The sequence below is a fragment of the Paramisgurnus dabryanus genome, chromosome 19 (genome assembly GCF_030506205.2).
Source record: "Paramisgurnus dabryanus chromosome 19, PD_genome_1.1, whole genome shotgun sequence".
NCBI classification, from domain to species: domain Eukaryota; kingdom Metazoa; phylum Chordata; class Actinopteri; order Cypriniformes; family Cobitidae; genus Paramisgurnus; species Paramisgurnus dabryanus.
Genome location: NC_133355.1, coordinates 21,630,457 through 21,647,185, shown reverse-complemented (window position 1 = coordinate 21,647,185; position 16,729 = coordinate 21,630,457). Strand labels below are relative to the sequence as shown.

Genomic DNA, 16,729 nt, shown 5'->3' with positions numbered 1-16,729 from the left:
CCTGTAACACCGTATTTGGCAATATTTCAAATAGCGATATACTTCCTGGCTGCCACGTCACCCTGTCTTTGTCATTAAGCCTCACATTGGTTGAATTTGATATACACATTCAGAGCACTTACCTCTGAAGGCGTCCCCAAAGTGTCACCTCAGTGACTCAGCACGAGTTCCCTCAAAAGGGAACTGTCTGTAACAATGTATTTTAAAAGGTAACACGATGTAGCCTTGCTCTCACTTAAAATGTGTCCCCACATTTAGTCCTTGAATTTGAGTATTGCACCTAGAATGTCCTTGAAAGGTCCTTAAATTTGAAGTTAACTAAGGTGTGGGAACCCTGTTTAGGAAATGTTATAGGGAAGCTAGAAAATCACACATGAAAAATACTGTAGTACAATATTAATTATTATAATAGGCCTAAACTAGTTTTAAATCTATATTCAAAAGTATATCACGGTATTTACTACTAATGATCAATTAGCTATAGTTAATATTAGAGATTACTAGTATACTAAAATATACTTACTATTATAGTACACTAGAGATATGATTTCATGTGGATAGGTACTCCCATAATATTCTAATGTAATTATCAAATGTGTAACATGACTACTAATTATATTTTTGATTATACCCGTGTAAACTGATTTTAGGATATTTTATGTTGTTTATATTGATGTAAAAATGGTGCTCTGTCTCTTTAAATGCAGGAGCATGTGTAAGTGTGTAGCTGTGCTTATGTTTTTTTTACCTCCAGCTCTCTGCCTGTTAGTTCGCACCCGGGCAACACACAGCCGCACGTACACTTACAAACATCGTAAACAATTTGATCAAAGCTGTGCGACAGACAAACAGTGCCATATGTGTTGTGTTATATTTTTCTTTACGGAATCCGTCGCAAAATTCTAGGCGCGTTTCATCAATACTGTACATCAAGAAGTTTCTTTTCGGAGGCATCGGGTATGAACAGACCAACTGCGTGGATTACACATCACCACGAACACTAACATAAACAATTTTATCTGGATGTACACTATCCCGTTACTTTTGACAGAAAAACAACGCGATTATTTGATAATAAAGTATTTAAAGTGATTGGGTTGCGGGTTTTAGTACTTCCATATGCTCGTCTGCTCGTAACAGGTGGAGCTCGCTTCACTTCATCACACGGCCGGTGAAGTGGCATATATGGGCAACCAGGTTGACAAACTGTCACACTTAAGTTACGCCGAAGTTCCCACGAGCGACCCCAACGGACTTGACACCGAGGACGACGGCCCGCGGATCGGGGTCTCGTACATTTTCGCGAGCGACGACGACGAGCTGGACGATCATAACCTCCATCATCTTGATGGACCAGAGCGGAATAAGGAAGAGGCGCGATGCAACGAGCTGGAATGCGCCGTTTATCATCGCGACGAGTGCATTTACGAGAGGACCGTGGCGCAGACGTTCAGCCCGGAGGATTTATTAAACCGATGTAAGCCCGGGGACGTGCTGGAGTTCGTGTCCGGCAACCAATACCCTCACTGGGCTGTGTACGTCGGCGACTTTCAGGTGGTGCACCTGCACCGGGTGGAGATCAAGAACAGTTTCCTCACTGATGCCAGTCAGGGCAGGAGAGGACGGATCGTGAACGAGCTTTATAAATTCAAACCCCTCGGTCCCGACATGGTGGTGCAGAACGCAATGGAGCAAGTGGGCGCGAAGGACCGGGAGTTAAGCTGGAGGAACTCCGAGTGTTTCGCCGCCTGGTGCCGATTCGGTAAACGGGAGTTTAAGATGGGGGGAGAGATACGGATAGGAAAACAGCCGTACAGATTAAAGCTGCTCCTGCCTGATAAACAGTCTCACGTGCTGGAGTTTCAGAGTCTGGAGGATTTAATTATGGAGAAACGGAGAAACGATCAGATCGGTAAAGCCGCTGTCATTCAGGAATTGGCTCATCATTTGAACAATTGCGGAAGTTAAGCAATTCATTGACGCAACAGGTGCAAGCAAAAGTGAGAATTTATGCCAACATACAGTACAGTACTATATGATGATATCTGACATCACGTAATATGGTGAAAAATTCATTTTCCTTCTGTTGGAAATCAAAATACTTTCATGCACCGTTATAATAGGGTGAATTCAGGTTGATTGGGACACTTTTTGACCTTCCCTCATGAAAAAATGCTGTAGGCATTTGTACTATAAAGTATAATAAACTAATAAATTGTAGTACACTAGTATTGCTATATAATACTACAAACTCACACGCACACAAAATATAGTTTATTATATAGTTTATTAAATATAGTGTCTTATATAGTATTAGTAAACAAATAAACTGTAGTAGTGTCGTTTTAATATTTACTATAGTAAGGTTTAAAATATATATGAATTTAACTACAGCTTACTATAGTAAATATGTTCAGATGACTGTCGAAAACTGTCCCAACACTTTTTATTGTAGTTGTTTGTTGTGGTTGGGTAAAGTATGCAAAATACTAAACTTTAAAGGGGACATATCATGAAAATATGACTTTTTTCATGTTTAAATGTTATAATTAAGACCACAGTTCTTCTATCAAATTTAGAAAGAGTGAAAAAGATCAACCCAGTGACTTAGTATTGGTAAATCATTCTCTGCAAGCATGTGAAAAATAGGATATTAAAATTTGGCTCCCCTTGTGATGTCATAAGGGGATAATACCGCACTATCAAACCATGGCACTGCCATTTAGTGCAGAGATCAGCTCATTTGCATTTAAAAGGACACACCCAAAAACGGCACAGTTTTGCTCACAGCTAAAGTGGTAAATAAATTATCTATATAATATTTTCAGCTAAAACTTCACTTATATACTTTGGGGACACCAACGATTTATCTTAAAAAAGTCTTGTGAAATGTCCCCTTTAATAATGGACTCCTACTTGGTCACATTTCAGGTGTGCAGGGCAGGCCAAGCACCCGATTTCAGCATTTCACCAGCATTTTGTTTCGTTTGGGGAGATTATGGACACACCCAACCATAGGGCTTCAATGAACCTGTGCTGGCATGTGTTACCTAGCACTGCTAGGTAAAATCTGGAAATTTTCTGAGTTAATTTAAACCAGCGTTAGGGTTGGATCAAATTTTACCCATTATACAAAGCATTTTTTTCTAAAGAGAATCTACCTGAATTCACTCTATATTTTAAGTTAGATGGTGTTGATAAGATGTGAGATGTTCTCTATGTTGTATAATCAAGGCTCTGTGAGTTTCATAAATAGCCATAATTTAAGATATGTGCTTTCAGAGTTGCACACAAATTGCAGCAAACTGTTCAAGTAAATGATGACTGTGAATCCAGCAATCTCCTCTTTCTCCGAGTTATTATTTTATATTACATGCATTCATTGGGAAACGGCCATTCATAGAAAAGGCACTTATTACTAGAAGTCACTGCGGTTGAGTTGAAAGGCCACATATGAAAAGAACTCATGTTAAAAATCTGATGGGTATCATGTCATGTGGTGTTTTAATATTCAGCTAATGCTTTAAGCCCTCAGGAGCCTCTTCAATACGTTGTAAACTCTCCATGACTTTCATTTGTGAGGCTGCCTCGCGAAGTTGGCTTTTACTTTAATTGTCCTCCTACTTGAGCTACTGAATGTGTGTGAGGTGTTGCGAAGCTTTAGAAAAGAGGCTGAGGGCAACAGTTTGTGAAGATTATTGCATAAAATAACTATATATTCTCCACTTTGATCAAACACAAAAACTACAAAACTCAAATAGGAACACTAGAAAATGCCACAGGCACCATTTCATTGTAAGTAGCGACTCGCCATTCTGTCATCTCCGTTATCCAAACTGGACTTTGAACCTCATAGTTTGCTAATGAGAAAACACCAGGTGGTCAACCTTGAAAAGCACGGAGAGTCTGCAAGGTTAACACATTTTCACTGTGACTTATCTGGCTGTACAGCAGTCTTGACTTCGAGATATGCCATAGATGACATGTTTTGTTACTGGAGGCAAGGGTGTTTTATGATTTGAGCCCAATCGCATTGCCACAGGGCCGGTCTGAGTAAACACAGAGATGCCGGGGAACAGGGAAGTAATTACAACTGCCATACTGTGAGTGAGTAATGGCCACCCACAAAGACAACAAGACACGCTTTGTGAATCATTGGAAAGCCAACACTATTGCCTGCTTGAGACAACAGCCCCCTAATGAGCAGTTAGTCAGTGATGTTTTCAATGTGATCCGAACCAGTGACACTCTTCTTTGTTCAGTGAGTACCAGTTTCGGCCCAATCCTGCTGCATAAATGTATAGTTTCCCAAATAGTAGGGTCTCTCGGTTTTGCTTGAGTACTGCTTTCTGTTTGGGGATGGATACTGAGAAGAGCTTTTTCGGTTCACATGGATTTCAAAACACACTTTTAAAAGTTTGTGAAGGTTCTTTGTCAGGCTGTATGGTTTTATTAAAAACCTTTAAGACCACAGAACCTTTCTGTTTCACAAAAGCTTCTTTAGGGATAAAAGGTTCCTCAGAATATATAAAGGCAGGACCTGTTTTACGACTAAAACGTAATTTTTCTCTCACGATAAAGCCGCATACGCATTACAAGCAACTTTGTCACTGTGTGTCGCTCGTCCCTTTCAAAGAGGTTGTTAGGAGGCGTTTCTAAATCTGGTTGTCATAGACAAATGAGTAACATCCACTCCAGTAACTGACGAGAGACGGATGACGTGAACTCCACTGCTTCGCTCTCATTGGTAGGCGCTCCAGAAAGTCTTTTAGCATAGCTTAGCATAATCAGTTGAATCTGATTAGACCATTAGCATCGTGTGAAAAAATGACCAAAGAGTTGGATATTTTTCCTGTTTAAAGGCACACCGCGAAACTTTTTGGCCACTAGGGGGCGCTAGACATGTATTTTTCACGCCTAGCGCCCCTAGAGGCCACACGCGCCGCAGCACTGTCGCAAAGGAAAAGAACTGGCCAACCTTAAAACTTAAAACTAAACTAAAAACTAAACGCTAAACGATCAACATTTTGAGGCATCAGGGAGAAATGCAGTCATGTTATAACTTTTTGATGAGGAACTCGTGGCAGAAGCCATTTCTCAATCTGAAGGTTGCAGCCTCCGGATGTCGTATTTCTAAGCTGCACACGTCATCAAGACAATTATAAAGTTGACTGTTATACTTAGTTAATCGTAAATTGTTGCAGTATGCTTATGATTTGCGAATGTAATGCTCAGTTTACCTTAATAAACTAGGCTTGATGACGTATGCAGCCTGCATATTTGACCTCCGGAGGCTGCAGCCTTCCAATTGAGAAACGATCAGAAGTATTTCCTTGCCTTTTTCAAAACAAATATTGTTGCATCGTCCCTCTCTCCCTCGCCACTAGGATTTTCCGCATTGTCGCTTGTTTTTCCTCTCTTTTGTATGAAAATGTTCACTCCAAATCCAGGTAATCCGATGTGTTTAGGTCTGCTGCTTTGTAATACGTCACGCGAGTGACAGCGGAACGCAGCAAATGAGGAAGAGAGAAGAGAGAAACGCTCGGATCTGATTGGTGAATGAATAGGGATTGGTGAATGAATAGGGTTTGGTTTTACACTGTGTGAGTTTCAGCAAGTTTGACTGCTATAGCATCCTGGATTGTAATGTAAATACCATAGACAGTAAAAGAAAAAGTAAAAGATAGGTAAATACGTGAACACGTGAATGCAGCATCTGAATACAGGGAACTATATGCAAGATAATTGCCGTCATTTATAAAGAAGATCGCATTTATTAATGAATCAAGATCGTGAGTTTATATAAAAATTGTCTTAAAGGGGAATCAAACCCAGGTCGCCCGTGTCATATGTCCGTGACACTAACACAGTGCCACAGAGTCGCATAATAGAAGTTGCTCTCTACACTCCTTAAGTAGCCTCCAGCAAAATTCACGTCAAAAAAAAAATGTGTTGAGGAAGTGACGTATGCCGTAAAGCAATTGAATTTTGTAGTTTTTTTGTGCTCTGGTTACTACCCGAAACCTAAATTTTAAAGTATGAGTAAAAGCATTCAACCTATTTAAAGTCGATGTACTATCACAAGAGTCTTGAAAATTTATTATGAAGGTTGAAAAATTACATGGTGTCGCTTTAAAACTTGACTCTTCTTTAGTTAAATTGTGTACTGAGACAGACAAAAAATAAAAAATTGTGATTTTTCTAGGCCAGTATGGCAAGGAACTATACTCTCATTCTGGTGTATTAATCAAGGACTTTGCTGCTGTAATATGGCTGCAACAGGCGCAATGATATTACGCAGTGCCCGAAAATAGTCTCCAGCTATTGAAAGTTACCAAGGGGACTATTTTCAGACCCGGAGATCAGCTGAATGGATTCCAAAACGGTAAAACCCAAATGTTTAACTCTAGGGGAGCTGTAAAATGAGCATATTTAAAAAAAAATGTAGTGTCCATTTATGTTCCTGAATCTGCCTAAATCAATATTTAGCATTTTTTTAATTAACATAGTATCAGCAAACAAAATATCCCGATACAATCCTTTTCAAATTTCCTGGAAAGCCACATTACATGTAAAATTTTTTGCCTTATATTGAAGTTTTTGTGAAATTGACGTGTTTTTGTATTTTCAATGCACATTTTTTATTTTTTAAGGTTAATGAAAACGCAACTATTGTGAAAGAACTCTTTATTTTTATCCCCTTTATTTTTAAGAGTGTGTAATAAAAACATATTTAATAGGTGTTATAGATTCTCTAAACATTATATTCAAAGCAAAACGTTTTATCGACACATTCATCAAATCCTAGGTTAAGGTCACTTTTCAATTAATAAATGGCTTGTGAACTTGTCAACATGCATTTTAACCAAACCAATGTGTTTCCCTGTTTTCTCATTATCATAGACTTTTCATATCCGATTCATAATGTAAATCCAGCTGCATTATGACATGTTATGTGAGGACTTCAATTGACTTTTACAAATGTATTTAATATTTAAACAGATTCAAACATTTCAAATTAAGTGAAACACTCTGTCATGCATATCCTAAAATCTTTACAAGATGGCCTTTTTATAAAGCTTAGTTTGAGTCATTGGTGATGAACCCAAACCATCTTTATAACGCTTGCTTGTGATTGCAAAAAAATGGTCGGAAATTACTCAGCATTGTGGTGTGGAGCACCAGTGAACTATGGCAGCACGTTTTTAATAGCCTAACACAATAGCATATTATTGTCTTTCACTGCACATACAGGAGAAACTAGAGAAGAAGATTGAAGTTTAAGCCAGTAACAGACAGGAAGGAACTTGCAGTCAATTTGCTTATGCATCCTGTTGCAAACATGAATCAGCTGCTGTGATGTTTGTAATTTCAATTTTCTGTAAAGTTTCAGTGAATGACAGAAGTATTTAAGCAAAAGTCTTTTTTAAATAAAAGGCTTAAAAAAATATTCGAAAATTTACATTTACATTTATATTTTACACATTGGGACACCAATGCTGGCATTGGAGATGGGTGGCAATGTTTTACTTATATTGGCAGTTGCCAGCCCATGCCACCTCTTTATCAAACCAAAATTTCAGATTTACAAAGATCAAGTTGGTTGACACCGGGTTTGCAAGACACCAAAAATCTTCAATTGGATGCAAGCCTGGGCTTTGATGCTATAGGCTGTATTTGTTTGGTGCCAAATTACTTCAAGACCAGAGAACTCAATTTTAGCTTCATCATACATTTTCTTCAAACGTTTAAAAAGATTTCAGGTTTCATTGGATGGCTTCCAGCAAACTATGGCATGATTTAATGGTGCCCTCTTTAATTTCTTCCTTCCAGCCTTTCTCAAAAAGTCAAAATCTGTGAAGTGCTGTAAAGTGTTGATCCATCCCAGGTGAAAAAAAATTCTATTAAAAATATACTTAAAAAAAGTGTACTAAGTATATTTTCTAGATTTTGTACTATTTTCGTCAAATCCAAGTATAGTTAAGTGTACTCAATTATGTATTAACTTCAACTTAACACCTATTTGATTACACTTCAAGTGTAAATAGTATGCTAAAATGGAACAACTTTTTTTAAACTTCAAGTGCACTAAAATACACTCCTGAAAATCAAGATTTATGAGTAATTAAGCACACTTACAGTACAATTGCATTGTATTGCAATTTTAATGGAAATACACTTAAAAAGCCATTGCAGCACAAATTATAGTTGTGTTTAAGTACATTTTGTGCATACTGCTATCATACTTATAATTAGTATAAACTATGTTAATTTAGTATGCCTCTGTAATATTTCAAGTGCTCTACAAATGCACTTCCTAACTATTTTTAGTGCTTTTAAAGTGTCCCACTATGACAATAATAATGTTTTTAAAGTGAATTTCAATTATAACCTAAACATCATAGACACGTACTTTCAGTGCAATATTATTATAGTGTATTTTTTATATTTTAAGTATATTTAATTTGTACTTTTATCCCCATTTTGTTATACTTAAGCATGAATATTGCTGTTACACTACAAGTGTATAATATAACAATTCAGTTCAAATGCACACAAACAGATTACAAACTGCATTTCAAAAAAGGATCTTTATTAATGACACAAAAGTAACACACAAAACAGATATTGGCAAAATGGGGAACCTTAAACAGTCGACTTTCTTTGAAATGCCGGGAAGAGAACAATTGCGAACAACTTGTACTATATGGACATCTAGCTCTGATTTGAACTACTGGAGGCCTTGTAACTGGCATTGTTGCACTTCCTCCGTAGAAGGTCCCGGATCTCTGCCACCTCGATGTTGGGGAATCACTCCCTCACTGCATCTGTAAAACAGGAAAGAGACATTTCAATTTCAATTTTATTTATATAGCGCTTTTCACAATTTGTAGTTGTTTCAAAGCAGCTTTACATTAAAAGAAGCAGGGGAAACAGAAAAATCGACAGACAATATAAGTAGCAAAATACAGCGGCTATGAATAAACTTTACAAGTGAGCAAATTAATAATGTCTCGTATACAAGAGGGTGCTAAGTTAAGCCAATGTTGCTTGACTCCCCGGGGTTAAAAAAACCCTAGGAGAAAAACCTCAGGGAGGAACAAAAAGTCCTAGGAGGAAAAGATATACACATATATATATATATATATATATATGGGATGTAAACGGATAAGGAGATTTAACGGGTTCCGTCTAGGGCTGCACGATAAATCGCATGTGTTTGTCAGGCGCATCTCCTCAGTAATGCCAGTTCCTTGATTAGTATTAAATCGCCATCAGCTGTTTTCAGATGGAGCAGCTTTAACTACAGAGCCGTAGTTCCCTGACAAGCTGGGCCATATCGCATACATATCGCAGCCGATACGTCCGCGATAATTAATGCGAAATTGCCCCGATTGTCAGTGAACTACGGCTCTGTGTAGTTAAAGCTGCTACATCTGAAAACAGCTGATGGCGATTTAATACTAATCAAGGAACCGGCATTACTGAGGAGATGCGCCTGACAAACACATGCGACTTATCGTGCAGCCCTAGTTCCGTCGGTGGTCAGGCATCGGCTGGGCATCACGTTGAAGGGCAGCCAGTAGATCAGTGGTGTGTTGACCTCCACGGCAGCCAGAACTGGTCTGTTTGTCTCAATGTCCTCGGGTTTGAGGACGAGACAGGGAGAGAGAAACAAAATCCTATTAGCGTAGGGGCCATTCACATGTAATGCAGTGTCACACAGTGTTGTGTTTTAATATCTGCTCGGTTCCAGACAGGCTAGCTATTGCGGCATTAGTAAATTACCCAGACGAGTTATGTGAATGCTTTGTTCCGTACAAGCTAACTTTTGCGAGATAAGTATAATTTACTAGACAAATTATGTGAATGCTTTGTTAAAGAAAAAAAGTCTTAAAGAATAATTCCGGTATTAAACACTTTGAGTCTCATTTCTGGTTTGTTTTGGATGAACTACAGTGATGGTCACTGAAATTTTGACAATGGGTCGTGTCTTGACTTTTTAACTTGTTTAGAAGCGTCTCTTGACTGCTTCAGAATGGAAGTCAAGGGCCATGCACAAACATGTCATTAAAACAACACTTAACGTTCATTTTCAAAACTGTGCTACTCACAGAGTGGTTTGTGGTGTTCGTTGATGATTAAAAACAAATATATCAGAGCAATGTATGATTTCAATCCGTGTTATTTGCTATAGTGGATCTATTTTTTCAGACACCTCACAACCACGTATATACTTCCGCTCTATATTTGAGTCTGAAGCGTTAGCACACTCTTGACCACTTGATGGCGACAACCACTTTGCCTAACAAGGATGCTGAACGGAACTTGGTGTCTAGCGTATAGACAGTCACAATCGAGCTCAAATTCAAACCTAAGGCTGGTCACTGAGCCATCAAATATGGGAAAAATTTGTGCCCTACTCCGAGGGCACAGTTGCTCTGCTCATGCTAGCCTTTTGAGAGAAACCGAGCGAAAAAACTACAACCAGATGTAAACAGACCCTTTTCCATTTCCGGCGGCAGAGTGATATATCAGCGAGCAATGAGTCTTCCAAGAGAAGTCAATGGAATTTTACAAAATGCCAAATAAAACACCACAGAAACTGTATTTCGCTACACTACTTGTTTTTAATCATCAACGAACACCAAGAACCACTCGGTGAGTAGCACCCCTTACGAAAATTAACCATGGTTTTACTACAGTTAAGACCAAAAAAACCATGGTTACTGTAGTAAAACCATAGCTACCACAAAATAACAATGGTTTTGACAACCATGGTTTTCAAAAACCATAGTTAAACCATGGTTAGTGTAGTAAAACCATGGTTTTGCTCATAGTAATCAATTGACCAAAAAAAACATGGTTACTACACTTTTACCACAATAAAACCATGGTTAATATTCGTAAGGGACAGTTTTGAAAATGAAGGTTAAGTGTTGTTTTAATGACATGTTTGTGCATGACCCTTGACTTCCACTCTGAAGCAGTGAAGAGACGCTTCTAAACGAGTCAAAAAAAGACACGACCCATTGTCAAAATTTCAGTGTCCATCACTGTAATTCATCCAAAACAAACCAGAAATAAGACTCAAAGTGTTAAATACCAGAATTATCCTTTAATGGAGCATTTCACCTGTAGAAACATTAATCTTTATTGAAAGTGTCTCATATTTGTAGTGGAAATGTAACATACATTTCGAATTTGGTGCCTATTTGACTAAAAAAGGGGTGTTTGTAGTCTCACCACCTCAACAAAGATATTGGACTTCCTTCTTTCAATGATGCAAAATTATAATTTTTTACATCATTGAAAGAAGGAAGTGCAACACTGAAATCTGTATTTCTCCTGTCTCAGGAAATGATGCATGACCATTCAAAAACATGACTGGGGTTCTAAAGATACAAAGCTTAATACAAATGGGTGAAGTGTCCCTTTAGATTTAAAGTGATTGACTGTGTCTGATTCACAGATACCAGTTGGCAAATCATTTCAGAGCTTAGACACTTTTGATATTCTAGGGAAAATTAAGAGACCAGAATTTTGCGACCGCAGTGTACGTGTTGGATTGTATTCTGATATTAATTCTCTAAGATACGAAGGTGCTGGGCCTTTTAAGGTTTTATTGGTGATTAATAGTATTTTTAATTGTATGCGATATTTGACTGGTAGCCAGCATGACATGGGCATGAATTAAAACAATATTAAATTAAAAGATTAAACTTAACTTACATCATTTTTACACAGAAACCTCTTCAGCGTCAGCAAGGTCGACCACATGGTACATGACCTCTGTAAACACAAACATGGATAGACATCATATTAAAAAAGAAGACAATCATACAACTTTAAAATATATTTTGACTCCAAGCTTCTTTACAACAACATCTAACGTTAGTTTATCTTAAACTTAAAGTGAAGCTGGCTTGGTTACTAAACAGAATAAAGCTATTAAAACAGGCTTGCAAAATAAGCAGCATCTATCAGAACTTACCTACAGCAATGAGCTTTTAAACAACAGAAATCGTCTAAGGTTATCGTTTAAAATAGCAGAAAGAGCCATTTGCTACAGTTAGCTGAACATCTCCAACACAAGTAATCTTGCCGTTTTATTTTTAAAGTTTTAAACATCGAATTGATTCGTTTATCAGGCATTTTGCATGTTACTTTGCTCACTGAAAAACCGCATGTTCAAGTTCCTAACGTTACTGTGTACAGTGTATAACTTACTCTTAATGTTTCCTGTGTGTGCTTTAAATTAAAACACTTCTCGCATAAAGACAAAAATAATCACAGTGAAGAACAAAATAGGAACAAATATGGAACAGATCTGCGCGATGTAAAGGAATGAAAGTCAAACTTACCTCAGCCGTACTGTTTAGCATGAAAACGAGTCAGTAGCGGTTTGAAAAATGCCGTTGATCCTGATTGGTGGGAATGAATGGGTGGGTGCAGGTGCATTCTGGGAATTTGAGTCTTTTGCCCTGGCGTTGGTACTGCTTTAGCATGCTGCTGTAGATGTATTTTGACTACAATTTCCAAGTTGCATTGGATGTTTTTTTTTTTTTTTCATTATTTTGGATCCTCTGCTGGCACTTTATGTACTTTTTATAATCTGCGTTTTCACACTGATTTGTTCTTTATACTTTATCAATAATAAAAATATTAAATATTTTTATAAAATGTATAACGTTTACAAAACATGTTTAGTTGACAAACATGTTGACAGTTATTTTGAGTGATGCTCAGATTTTCTTAAATAAAAAAAACCTTTATCAATTAAATTACATTAGCATAATAATACATGTATTTAGTAAACACACTTGTAGATATATAATGTTTTTATGTTATGTGCTGCCTTGAACCCCCCACCCAGCTTTGAAAACAGAGACAGCAACTCTGTCATTAACCCTTCACACCTCACAACCAGCACTCCTTACAACCAGCTGTGAGGATTCCTAGAAACTTCCACCAGTATACATCCATATACACAAGGTTTCTGGATGTTTCACGAGTTTACTTCTGAGTATTACGTTTCCAAGCACTCTGCCTCATTTATCTGGCAAACCTAAAGTTTAGCAGGGATTTCCCATCCGTATTTGTCTGGATACAGCTCTTTTCATGCAGTGTATAGCCTACATTTTATTATTCTAACGTATTTTATGAAAGTACTCTGATATGCAACTAAAAATACACTTATTTTATAGTGTACTGTATAAAGTGTACAGAAGTCACACTTCTAATGAAGTGAGATCCTAGTATGCTAAAAAAGTAAATTAACAATTAATTTCCAAAAAATATACTTCCCATAAGTATATTGAATTGTCACTCTAAGTATGTCAAATTTAATACACTTAAAAAAAATAAACTTCTATACAATTTAAAATACATTGACAACAAAGTACACTTTCAAAAAGTACATTTAAAAAATATTTTAATTACTGGTAAATTAGTATACTTATTTTTTGGACTCTTAAGTTGAACTTAATTACATCTTTTTTTAAGTATACTTTCAAAAAGTACATTTAAAAGATAATTGGATTACTGGTAAATTCATTATACTTATTTTTTGGACTCTTAAGTTGAACTTAATTACATATTTTTTGAAGTATACTTTCAAAAAGTACATTTAAAAGATAATTGAATTACTGGTAAATTAGTATACTTATTTTTTGGACTCTTAAGTTGAACTTAATTACATATTTTTTGAAGTATACTTTCAAAAAGTACATTTAAAAGATAATTGAATTACTGGTAAATTAGTATACTTATTTTTTGGACTGTTAAGTTGAACTTAATTATATCTTTTTGGAAGTATACTTTTAAAAAGTACATATTAAATACTCTTTAAATTAAGTACAACAAGTAGAAGCATACTTGTTTTATACTTCATGTACTTCAATCATATTTCTAATACACTAAAGTATACTACTTTTTTACCTGGGATCACTGTTAGATGCTACGTCTTAGTCACTTCTCTGAAATCTTCTCCAGTTTTCGCAGTTGGTTGATTGATTCATTGTCTTAGTTGTGTCTTGTTTATCCATTTTACAATGATGGATTTTACAGTGCACTTAAAAGCTTTTTCATCAAGGGTTAACTGAGCTGCTCCTTGGTCTTACTGAAGGCTGAAATGATTTACGATTGGCCTTTAAGACCTCACATGTAATCAATGTTGTGTAATCAGAAAACTAAACAATGGAGTACTTAATTTTTCTTTAAGTTTTTAAGTCGATTTAAATTGATCTCTAGTGCTTTTCACTGTTTTGCATTGCTGTAAAGCAGCTTTAGAGTAAATACATATACTTTAAAAAATATTGAGTTGGTTTAACCAAGATTTACAATCACCTTACAATCTATATCGTGAAGCCAACATGATACATGTTACATCAGCAAAGTCTTTGATTATTACGCCAAAATGAGAGTATAGTTCCTAAAATAGCAGCTTTTAATTTTATATCGGTCTTAGTACACAATGTAACTACAGAAGAGTCAAGTTTAAATAGGAAAAATATTGAAACTCTATTTTTGAACGCGATGCTAATGGTCTAATCAGATTCAATGGATTGTGCTAAGCTATGCTAAAAGTGGCACCGCCAGAGCTGGAAATCAGCTGAATGGATTCCAAAACGGTAAGAATCAAATGTTTAACTGTGCCCCTTTTAAATGCCCAACTTTACAGCAGAAATAATATGCTGATAATAAACAAACCTCTTTACAAACCTATTGGTGACATCATGGACACTACGTACATATTTTTTAAAGTCTATGGGTTTAACACACTGTTGGGTAAATACTGGAGAACCAACTATTTGGTTATAAATAAACCAAATTGGGCTGATTTAAAAGTAAGGAACAATTGACGACGGTCCGTTTAATTATTCGAAAATAATGCACACCCACGGTGTACCATTTTGGGTGTGCGTTCTTATTGAAATATCCAACTAATCGTCAATAATTTTTTACTTTTAAACCAACCCAATATTTTTTAAAGGGTAGCACAGACAATGCTTTTGTGTCTGCACTGCGCTTTTCTTTCTGCCATTCTGGAGCATAGACGCTGAATTGTTTTTTCATTTCTTATTCATTTTAAACTATTGTCGCTTGTAAATTTTCAGGTTATGGTTTGGGTGGGTCAAATCTAACAGTAAACTACAGTACTTGTGAACACACCAGGGGCACGTTCAAGTTCAAAATGGTGCGCAACGTTTTGCTACGGTTTCCAGGTTGAACGACATGTTTCCTGGAAACGGTGTCCAACGATGTGCCAAAGGGTTTGAGATACGTTTTCTCTTGTTTGGTGGGTGTGTCAGAACTGCAGTCCAATCAGCAGCACATGTAAATAAACCACGCGTTACTAAAGAGACAAATCGCACAATGGGGTCAAGTTGGAATGTTGTCTCTCTGTTGTTGACTGTAACATTAAGCGTATTTTACAGTATTAAACGCGTATTTATAACGATTTCATTAAGCTCCAGAAACATTTAAAAAAGAACACAAAGCATGGCCTCTCAGCTGCCGTAGTTGCAACTCTTGCGCCATCACAACAGGGTGTTCAACACATCACCGTTTCTGTTTAATTAACGTTGTGCAACGTTTTGTCAGTGCTGAACCGAACCCAGTTAAAACTATCATGCTGCGTGGCATTAAAAAAAATAAGTTGTGTCCATGAACACAAATCAGTGGATTAAAATAAAGTACCCTAACCATTCTTACTTGTATTATTTTTGGATCTCAGTTCGTAGCAAAACATGAACGTTAGTTAATTTTGTGCTTGTTTAAAGGGAAATTCCGCCTTGAAATGATCCTAGGGTTAATAACAAACGTGTACCGAGTTCGACCGTTCACTGGAGTTTGTTTTCATGTTAGTCTAACGTGACCAGTGTTATTGCTAAACGCAAATTAGCATGTTATGGTAGCCTTCGGGGCATCAGTGCATTAAAAACGAAATCGCTATGTCTATACTACTAATAATGCTCAAAATAACCCCACACTTACACTGTAGCACAATGAGGGTCTCTATATGTAAACCGAAGCATTGAGAACTTTGCAAGTGTACAGGCAGTTTATTAAAAATAAACACTTACCGTTCACGTCTGGATCACATATCCATGCCGGCGCCATCTTGGGAAAACTAAACTCTCAGTTTCAGTTTTCCCAAGATGGCGCCCGCATGGATATGTGATCCAGACGTGAACGGTAAGTGTTTGTTTTTAATAAACTGCCTGTACACTTGCAAAGTTCTCAATGCTTCGGTTTACATATAGAGACCCTCATTGTGCTACAGTGTAAGTGTGGGGTTATTTTGAGCATTATTAGTAGTATAGACATAGCGATTTCGTTTTTAATGCACTGATGCCCCGAAGGCTACCATAACATGCTAATTTGCGTTTAGCAATAACACTGGTCACGTTAGACTAACATGAAAACAAACTCCAGTGAACGGTCGAACTCGGTACACGTTTGTTATTAACCCTAGGATCATTTCAAGGCGGAATTTCCCTTTAATTCTCAATTTAACGTGACTACGTGTTGCATGAAAGCCGAACATCTTACGAAACAACTTTGTCAGTCGACAGTAAAATTAACTTTCCTTTTAAGCACTGTCTGCTCTTCTTTGAACATCCTAGAAAGAGAAAAGTCTGTTTGATTGTTTATCTTCGTTTTTCAGAAGAAAAAAAAACAATATTTGATCAGCAACATAAAAGCTATCATAGGAAAACACGGA

General features: G+C 36.9%; 1 protein-coding gene and 1 long non-coding RNA gene across 2 annotated transcripts; one reads left to right on the top strand and one right to left on the bottom strand.

Annotated features, from left to right (window-relative positions):
* The first annotated feature begins 760 nt into the window (after positions 1–760).
* Positions 761–4,608, top strand: lratd2a (LRAT domain containing 2a). The gene has a single exon (XM_065292806.2). It carries the CDS (start codon positions 1,186–1,188, stop codon positions 1,966–1,968), a length of 783 nt encoding a protein of 260 aa, XP_065148878.1. The 5' UTR covers positions 761–1,185; the 3' UTR covers positions 1,969–4,608.
* A 3,964-nt stretch (positions 4,609–8,572) lies between these two features.
* Positions 8,573–10,979, bottom strand: LOC135727890 (uncharacterized). Its single transcript, XR_012335465.1, has 2 exons — positions 9,487–10,979; positions 8,573–8,828 (listed from the first exon to the last, which is right to left on the bottom strand). It is a non-coding gene; the product is annotated as an uncharacterized lncRNA (long non-coding RNA).
* Positions 10,980–16,729: the final 5,750 nt, after the last annotated feature.

Coding starts and splice junctions, on each gene's coding strand:
- lratd2a (XM_065292806.2), top strand. CDS start 1,186: ATGGGCAACCAGGTTGACAAACTGTCACACTTAAGTTACGCCGAAGTT.